This window comes from Prionailurus viverrinus, chromosome A2 (assembly GCF_022837055.1).
Source record: "Prionailurus viverrinus isolate Anna chromosome A2, UM_Priviv_1.0, whole genome shotgun sequence".
NCBI lineage: Eukaryota > Metazoa > Chordata > Mammalia > Carnivora > Felidae > Prionailurus > Prionailurus viverrinus.
In genome coordinates, this window is record NC_062562.1 from 121,536,631 (window position 1) to 121,546,556 (window position 9,926).

Here is a 9,926-nt window from a genome sequence, read left to right on the forward strand (position 1 = left end):
CTCTGCCCCTCCCCAGCTTGTACTCACGCTTGCTGGCTCTCTCTCTCTCTCTCCCTCTCTCTCTCTCTCTGTCTCTCTCTCTCAAAATAAATAAACAAGCATTAAAAAAAAAGTATCCACATCAAAAAAGAAAATTATCAATGTCACAAAACTTTTAATGTTTTTAGTATAAAGCTAGTATTCTCAAGATTTATATTTAGTATCTTTACTGCATTTGCATTTATGTTCTCTTTAGCACTTGTGTTTTTCTTCTTGACCAGTCTTGCCCAAAGTTTACCTATTTTATAAATCCTTTTGAAAATCACCTTTGAGGGGCGCCTGGGTGACTCTTTTGGTTAAATGTCCGACTTCGGCTCAGGTCATTATCTTATGGTTCATGGGTCCAGCCCCGTGTCAGGCTCTGTGCTGACAGCTCAGAGTCTGGAGCCTGCCTCAAATTCTGTGTCTTCCTCTCTCTCTCTGTCCCTCCCACGCTCATGCTCTGTCTCTCTCTCTCTCTCTCTCTCTCAAAGATGAATAAATGTTAAAAAAAATTAAAAATAAATCACCTTGGAGGTTGTTTATTCTTTTTATTTTATCTTTCTATGATTCTGTTCGGCAATAATCTTTATTATTTTGTATTTTACTTCATTATTTTTCTAGCTTCCTAAATAGTATGCTTAGCTTATTAATGTTAAACCTTTAAAAAAATTCCAACCTATACTTTTTAATACAGGCATTGAAAGCTTCTATACCCCCACAAGGAGTGTTTTGTCTTTCAATTCCAAATATTTGGTAATTTCCATTAAGATTTTTTCTTTGCTAATCTTTTAGAATTATTTTAAATTTCCAAATATACTGGGGTTTGGCTATTATTGATCTTTAATTTTATTGAATCATAGTCAGAATATGGCCTGTATTGGGTCAGTTCTTTTCTGTAGGTTGAGGCTTGCTTTGTGGTCAGTTTGTGCACACATTTCTTGCATTTTTTTAAACAGTACATATTCTATAAATTGTTGGATATGAGGTCCCTCTTGTATCCAGTATGTTAACTTAACCTATTTGATCTATTAATTTCTGTGAATAGATGTTAAAAACCGTTATCTGGGGCGCCTGGGTGGCTCAGTCGGTTAGGCGACTGACTTCAGCTCAGGTCATGATCTCGCGGTCCGTGAGTTCGAGCCCTGCGTCGGGCTCTGTGCTGACAGCTCAGAGCCTGGAGCCTGTTTCAGATTCTGTGTCTCCCTCTCTCTGACCCTCCCCCGTTCATGCTCTGTCTCTCTCTGTCTCACAAATAAATAAATGTTAAAAAAAAATTAAAAAAAAACCCCAAACCATTATGATTATGGGTTCGTCAATCTGTCTTCGGTTTCTGTCCACTTTTACTTTATATTTTTTGATACCATATTGTCATGTGCATAACAGCTCAGGACTATTATATCTTTAGGGTAAAATTAAATCTCTAATCATTATATAATGACCATCTTTATCACTAATAAAAAAAAGTATAAACTTTATATCAGGACATTTGTTTGGGATTTCTGTTGGCTAGCATTTGCTAGGCATGTTTTTTCTATCCCTTTATTCTCAACATTTCTATTACATTATGTTCTGAGTGTGTTTCTTGCAAAGGCTTTTTGAATATCTGCAAATTTCGGGCTTTTATTTGGTGTTAGAGCCATATGTGTTGTGATTAGAGACAAATAAGGATTTTTCACACACCCCCCATTTACTGTGCTTTTTTTATTGCTTTGTTTTCTTCTTTCTTGCTTTTCATTGGCTTAATCAAATCTTTATTTCATTTTCCCTTAGGCATTTTATAGATTCCATTCCACCCTTTTTGTGTATACTCCAAAATCTAATACACGTGTAATTAACTTAAAATCTTCCTTACTTAGTTAATGAGTAGCTCTACGTACATATCCCAAACGATGAGAACCATAGAATGCTTTGACTTTTTAAAGCCCCTCCTATCTTCCATGCCATTTTTTCACTCTGTTTTTCAGTGCCCTGAAATTAGTCATCTTGTTATTGTTTTATGCAGATAGAGCTTGATTAGATTGACCCCTTGCTCACCATGGCTTCTGGAATCCTGTTCTTGCCACTAGGTTCAGTATGCTTCCTGCAGATGTATATACCCCCTAGTATTTCTCTGAGTAAGGATCTGTGCGTGAACACCCTTGGCATTTGTCTGGAAAATACTTTTATTTTATCCCCACTCTGGAGTACAGAAGTTAGGTTGGCAGTAATTTTCTCTGAGCTCTTTGATGAAATTTTTCCATGATCTTCTAGCTTCTTTGTGCTGAACAGAACCGTTTTCATCATAATTGCTGTCCTTTGGCAAAAATAACTGGGTTTTTGTGTGTTTTTGTTTTGTTTTGTTTTTAGGATTTTGATTGTTCTTTGGCATTCTGCAGTTTCTTTAAAATCTATATAGGTTATATTATCTTTTTAATTTACCATGTTTGAGATTCAGTTAGCTTTTCTGAATCTGAAGATGTTGTGCTTTTACTGATCCTAGAAAAACCTCAACTGTTGTTCTTTTTGAATATTGCTTCCATGTATGACCTAAACCTCAACATCTCTCAGCTTTTCAAGATCATCCCACCCTCACTCCCTCTGCTCTACATTTCCAGCCTCTTGTACCTATTGTATCAATCCCGTCAGCAAGTGAGCATGCCCTAATGTCTCCCATTTTTTACTTAAAAAAAAAAAATTCTCCTTGACCCAAATCTCCCTGGGGTCCCTGGAGCTATTTCGTTGCTCTGCTGGACATCATAGCCAAATTTCCGGACAAATTTGCCTATGCATTTCTCCACTTCCATACCCCCCATTTATTCTTCGTGTCACTTGAGTGTGACCTTTGCCCTCACCGATGCAGCGAGACTGCTCTCACCGAGGTTACTAGTAACTTCGTGTGTCTGAATCAGTGTTGAGTCCTCATCTAACTGGACGTCTTCCCAGCATTGAACACAGTTGACCACTCCTTCCCTAATACTGTTCACCCTTTGGCTTTCGAAGCACTTGACTTTCTTGGTTCTGAGTGTTGGAGCACAGAGGGCTTGGGTTGAGCTCTATTTTCTTCACTTTCTGCTCTCCATCCCTAATGGTTTTTGTCCATTTACACAATTTTAATTACCGTTTATTTGTCAGGGGTGAGCCTAATGTACGCCTCCAGCCCTTACTCCTCTGAGCTATTGAATTATGTGTGAATTCCTGCTCTCAGGAATTCAAAGGCTCCTGCTCACCTTTGAACTTAAATTGTCCAGAGCTCTGTTCTTGAATCTCTCCCCCAAAGGGGGTCTTCCTTATCTCAGCAAAGGTCATCACCATCCACCTGGTTTCTAAAGCTAGAATCTAGGAGTCGTTCTCCACTCCTCTTTTCCTCCAAGAGCCACGTTTATTCTATTATTAAGTCTTATGAATTCTGTCTTTGAAATATATCTCCAGTCCATCCACTTCCCATCTCCACCTTCAGTACCCTGATCTTGGCCTCGACCATTTCTCAACTTGAAAAACTACTACCTGGTTTCTGAATCTCTTTCACTACAAATGTTCTCCCATCCGTTTTCAACATGGTGGTCAGAACATCTTTTTTCTTAAAAAATCATCTTCCTACTTAAAGTCCTTGAAGAGCTTCGTACTGGACCTAGATTAAAAGAAAATCTATACTCGTTACTAAAACCTTTAAGGCCCTTTCCTACCTTCGGCGTCATCCGAGTTCTCTCCCTCGCTCTGGTGTTCTGGCTACCCTGGCCTTTAGTCCTCAGTCACAGCAAGCTCTTTCGCTTGCAGGGCCTCCTAGCTTCCTTCTGCCTGGAATGTTCTCCAACCCTGCCCCCACCAGACCGGCTCTTCCCCTCTTTCAAGCAGCGGCGAGGTCACCTTTCAAAGAGCAGCCTTCCCCACCACTGTGGATAACCCTGGGGCCCCTCTTAAGTCTCTCCAGTCACAACCTTCTTTTTTCTTTTATAGTCCTTTCCACACAGTTTATTCTATTGATCTGGCCATTGCAACAGTATATGAACAGCCGACTAACTTTGTTGCCGTTATTAACCACAACGTCCCTTTAGAGTCTTTCTAGTAAATTATGAAGAGTCCTTGGATTGCTAAATTTAGAAAATGCTCAACTACCAATAGACCCCCTTACTGAGGGATTCTTTCAGTATCAGGTTGAATCTCAGCGAGCCTCTGAATGAACCGTGGCATTCTGGATCTGCGAGAGGGCAGGCACTCCCTGGGATAGATTCTCTGCATTCCTACAAGGAGGCCTTGTCATATCTTAGCGTTGTTTCCTTACAGCACATTTACCCATTTTCAGTAAAAACAATTCCGAGAGGTGGTTTTTTTTTTTTTTCATTGTTTTTTCAAAGCAGAAATAGTATACTGGGCAGTTTGCAAGTGATAAACTAAAATACCAAAAGACTATTATAACTTCGCTTTGTTGCATAGAAACCATGGTCGTAAATTGTTCTTTTTTTTAATTTTTTTTTAACTTGTGTGCACTCTCTCGGCCTTGACAAATCTGTGAGTTCCAGTAGAACGGAACCAGATCTGTTTTGTTTGCCATGTTATATATACCCAGTTACTGGCATAGATAAATACATAAAGATCTCAAAGTGATGCATTTTTCAATTTCAATTTTAATTTTAAATAAACCCTGCATTCAACATGGGGCTCAAACTCATGTCTCTGAGATCAAGAGTTGCGTGTTCTACTGACCAAGCCATCCAGGAGCCCCTGATGTTGTTTCTTCTTCTTCTTCTTCTTCTTCTTCTTCTTCTTCTTCTTTTTTTTTTTTTTTAAGTAGGGCTCTGATGAGCGTCTTCCCAAACCGTGTCCATAGTTGTCATCCTCCTATCTTTTCGTGTTCAATAAAAATAGCATACTGGCCTCCCAGTCTGCTAAAGGAATAATATCGCCTGCATTTCTTTTATTTGTCGATGGAAGCTTACAACTCGGAAAGTCCTTTGCAATGTCTCCTAATATTTTAATTGTGTAAAAGTAGGTTTGTATGTCTCCAAGCAGACTGCCTGTGGTGGGTTTCGGCTTACCGTGGCCACGTCTGCTTTCAAGGAATCTCCTGGTTCTGTGTCTTGAAGTTCACTGGTGTTAGAGGACAAGTATTTTTGTTTTGTCTTTGTTTTAAATCGAGACTTCATACCCGGTCTAGTCGCAAGAGGACCTGTGCCTGAATAACTAAAGATAAAACCATCCTTACTTCATCATATTCAAAATATTTAACTGTCTGGGGTGCTAACCAATAAGACTTGTGCCTTGGCCAATCATAAAGGGCTTTCGGTTTGCACACCCGTAGGCCACACCCGGCCATGCTGAATCCAGACCCTGTCTCTAGGGAAGGCAATTCAATAGACCCTACTGTAACCTTCATGTTCAGCCAACTCCTCTCTTTTTAATGCCTGGTTTGGGGGGTTGTGTGTGTGTGTGTGTGTGTGTGTGTGTGTGTGTTTGTGGGTTTTTTTTTTTTGAGTGGGAAGTGGCTCAAAGACTTCGAAGCTTTTAATCTTCCCATAATCATGTCTTATTTATACCTGCCTCGATATTCTACAGATGGAGCAACTTTGGTCAAAAGGACACAGTAATTGAGTTCTGCCTTCCAGAACTTGCTGAGCTAAATGCAGGTTACAGCTACTGGCCCCGGGCTATCTTGGGTTTGTCCTCGCGGTGCCTTGTTTGGGGTGGTGAGCGGGTGGTTCCTTAGCTGATGGCACGGCCCTATAATCTTACTGGTGCTCTACATTCCTTTCTGACTCTGGCCTAGGGCATGGTGGGTCATAGAGGATTTTCAAAGACCGAAGCATATCTGTTTTCTCCAGTCCGTTTGTAACTCCGCCTCGCTGGAAAGAAAAGGCCCAGTTAGGGATGCTCACTCCCACCGAGGTCGTTGTTTCTGGACGTCGTCCATGTGTGTCACGTCTGAGGCCACCTGCCTTCAAATAACTGAATGTCCTGACATTTTTCTTCTTTTGGGATCACAGGTCCACACGTTCCGAGGCCCGCACTGGTGTGAATACTGTGCCAACTTCATGTGGGGGCTCATCGCCCAAGGGGTTCGGTGCTCAGGTAAACAGGGAACTTCCTTCATCCTTTTCCCTGTATATAAAGGGTCGTGATGTTGAGCTGGAGATCATTTCTCCAGAGTTGGGAAACAGACTCAGGTTAGCTCCAAAGTCTAGCTTTCTGGAAGGTTCAAGGCATCTCTCTGCTTAATGGAGAGACTGCTCTAGGTGTCTGCTGGAATGAGAAGGAACATCTCATGTTTATGTAAGAAAAGAAAAAGATCCAAGCAAGTCCATTTTCTTATGCACCTACCTGCCACCCAAAATAGGCAGTAGTCCTTAAGTAGTCCAATTCCCATGGAATTGCAAGGTAGAAAAACCACATTTCCTTCCCATCCCCACTTTGCTACAAAAGGCAGGGCATAAAAATAGAAATGCTAGTGTAAACATTTACCACTTACCAGGCATTGAGCTAAGCACTTTCTGCTTATCATGCCCTGCAGCCTCACCAAAAGACCTTAAGGAGTTGCAATTATTCTCCCCATTGAATAGATAAAGGTAGAAGCAACCCAAATGTCCATCAAAAGATAAACCAAACGTTGTGTGTCAAGACAATGGGAGAGTATCCAGCCTTAAAAAGGAAGGGACTCCTGTCTTATCCTGTAATATTAATAAACCTGAAGGACATCATGCTAAGTGAAAGAAGCCGGTCACAAAAGGACAAATGCTAAGGATTCCACTTATATGGGGCATCAACAGTAGTCAAACTCAGGGGCACCTAAGTGGCTCAGTCAGTTAAGCATCCGACTGTGGATTTCAGCTCGGGTCATAATCTCACAGTTTGTGGGATTGAGCCCCTCGTCGAACATCACGTTAACAGAGCAGAGACTGCTTGGGACTCTCTCTCTCTCTCTCTATCCCTCCACCCTGCCTCTCAAAATAAATAAAATCAACTTGAAAAAAAAGATAGTCAAATTCATAGAAATAGAATGTGGTGCCAGGGGCCAGGTGGAGGAGGGTCTGAGAGTTAGTGTTTCACGAGTACAGAGCTTCAGTTTTGGAAGACGGAAGTTCTGGAGATGGGGAGTGGTGATAGCTGCACACAGTGTGAAGGTACTTAATGCCCCTAAACTGTACACTTAGAAATGGTTAAATGGTGAATTTATGTTACGTATATTTTATCACAATGTTTGGACATTGTTTTCTTTTTTTTTTTTTAACTTTTTTTTAACGTTTATTTATTTTTGAGACAGATAGAGGCAGAGCATGAACAGGGGAGGGGCAGAGAGAGAGGGAGACACAGAATCCGAAACAGGCTCCAGGCTCCGAGCTGTCAGCACAGAGCCCGACGCGGGGCTCGAACTCATGGACCGTGAGATCGTGACCTGAGCCGAAGTCAGACGCTTAACCGACCGAGCCACCCAGGCGCCCCTGGACATTGTTTTCGATGAAATTTATAAGAACATAGCAAAACTTACTAGTGAAATAATAAGAGCTGGCCAGGTAGCCTTGTATTGTCTCTAACACTTGCCATTTCTTTTATTTAATTCACACGTAGTGTTCACCACACTTTAGAGTTTACACAGATTAATTTAGGTGCTTCTAATGATAATCCTAGGAGTGGGTGCTATTATCATCCTTATTTTATAGAAGGGGAGCCAAAAAAGAAAACAAACCAATTCTGTTTGGTTCCATTTGCTCACATTTACATCCAACTAAATAGATCTGTCAAAATATTATTGAAGTTTACTTGAGCTTTGATGAATTTCTCATGCTGATAAAGCTAAGATGATTAAGAACTGGTTTTTTTCTTTGGAAGGAATGTAGATAGAACTCAGCCTAAAAATTACATGAAAATCATGTAATGCTTTTCAAAAATCATTTTTTGATGATTTTATCAAAGTTCAGATTTTCTCAAATCCTTGGTGTGGTTAAGTGCTTTTTTTGTTGTTAAACAGCTGATTATAACATTCATTATTATGTATGTGTATAACATATATGTGCTTTGACTAGACAGCACATCAACTTTGAACAACTTCAGCGTTAGATTTTTATTTTCCAGAATGTAGACTGTGTCTTGTTAGAGAAATTCTGTCAGTGGATACCAACGGCTAGCAAAGATTTTAATGTGTTCATTGAACTTAAAAGTACCTTTTCAGCTTTGGATCTTGATACGAGCTTTATAAATAATTACTCTAATCATCACATTACATGGCATTGTTCTAAATTGTAAACTCTCAAGTACTCCCACCGGTATCTAGTTAGACATTATTTCTACTCACAGATGTCAAAATAAGGTAAGTAGAAAGAAAAATGGCCTACCCAAACTCCCAAGAAGGGGAAGGTACTAAAAGCTATGGGCAACTCTCCAGGAAAGGGGAAGAAGTTGCCAATGGCCATGGGTCCACAGACCAAAGATCAGAGATTCCTTCAGAGAGAGTAATCATGTCTTCCACAAAAGGAGCATCCAGAACTTTAGGAAAACAACCTAGCACAAGTCCTAGGTGCCCTTTATGAGCCAAGACGAGCTCTGGGAATTCAAACCCAGAAGTCCACACATGGACCCAAAGGTTCCAGCCCCAAAAAAGAAAAAAAAAAAAAAACCACACACACACACACACACACACACACACACACACACACACACAAACAACCTAGCTAATCACCAAAACTAAAGAATCTCAGCGAAATGTTCTATTCTGATGGTCCAGCAACAGAAAGGCTAAATGAGAAAAATGGAATTCTCTAAGAGTTTTGTGAGTAAAGGTGGATTTCATACTCATGTTGTAGAGAATATCACCTCCAAATGGGATGGGCGTTCCAGAAAAATACGCAAACCCTTGGGTGTTTTCATTTTTATTTTTGGTAACATATAATTTGTGTCGGACTTTTACAAAAGGGCCAGGCAAGGCTAATGTGGCTTCTTTGTTTACAGACTGTGGACTGAACGTGCACAAACAGTGTTCCAAGCACGTTCCCAACGACTGTCAACCTGATCTCAAGAGGATCAAGAAGGTGTACTGTTGTGACCTCACAACACTCGTAAAGGCTCACAACACTCAGAGGCCCATGGTGGTGGACATATGCATACGGGAAATCGAAGCAAGAGGTTTGGAAAAAATTCCTTGTTATGTGATTTTGTTTTCACTGTTTGTTTTTACTGTTGTCAAGGAAACCTTCTTATAGTTGTTAAATTGACTCTCTCTCCACTATTGAGAGAGCGTGTTGGTGAAATGGCCTACCCCAGCACACACACACATACACGTGCATACACACGCACACAAATAAGCCAAATCCAGCCAACCACATCAGTGCTGTTTTGTACCCAAACTTTGTATCTATGCATTCAACATGTTTGCTAAGCCATTTGTTATGTACTACACATTGATATAAAAGTCACAGTTCTCACCTTCCGGAAACTGACACTGTAGTATGCAGATCAGAGGGGTAGGGGCGCCTGGGGGGCTCAGTCAGTTGAGCGTCTGACTTTGGCTCAGGTCATGATCTCGTGGTCTGTGAGTTCGAGCCCGACACAGGGCTCTGTGCTGACAGCTCAGAGCCTGGAGTCTGCTTCAGATTCTGTGTCTCCCTCTCTCTTTGCCCCTCCCCACTCACACTCTGTTTCTCTCTCTTTCTCAAAAATAAATGTTAAAAAAAAAAAAAAGAATCAGAGGAGTAAATAAATCAATGTTGCAGGTGTGTGTATTCAAAACACCATGTAGTCTCAGAAGACATTTCAGTGTTATTTGAGGACAGTCCAGAAAGGGTTTATGACAGAGGTGAAGTCTGAATGGAGTCTTCAAAAGTGACCCCATTAAATAGGTAAAGAAACTGTTGATCAACGCATACGTTTCTTACCATATAGAAATTCACCGCTCGTATTGCTTCTGTTTATTTTAAAGAGAGTGAAAAGATTAAAAAGATCTA

At 40.7% G+C, this 9,926-nt stretch overlaps 1 protein-coding gene across 3 annotated transcripts in view; it reads left to right on the forward strand.

The window, feature by feature from the left end:
• The window catches only part of CHN2 (chimerin 2), a 303,947-nt gene that overhangs the window by 284,019 nt on the left and 10,002 nt on the right, over positions 1 to 9,926 (forward strand). For all 3 annotated transcript variants that reach the window (XM_047846901.1, XM_047846911.1, XM_047846922.1), the window contains 2 exons: positions 5,979 to 6,063; positions 8,935 to 9,108. In XM_047846901.1, the coding sequence (XP_047702857.1) occupies positions 5,979 to 6,063; positions 8,935 to 9,108 (259 nt within the window). The remainder of the gene's footprint in view (positions 1 to 5,978; positions 6,064 to 8,934; positions 9,109 to 9,926) is intronic.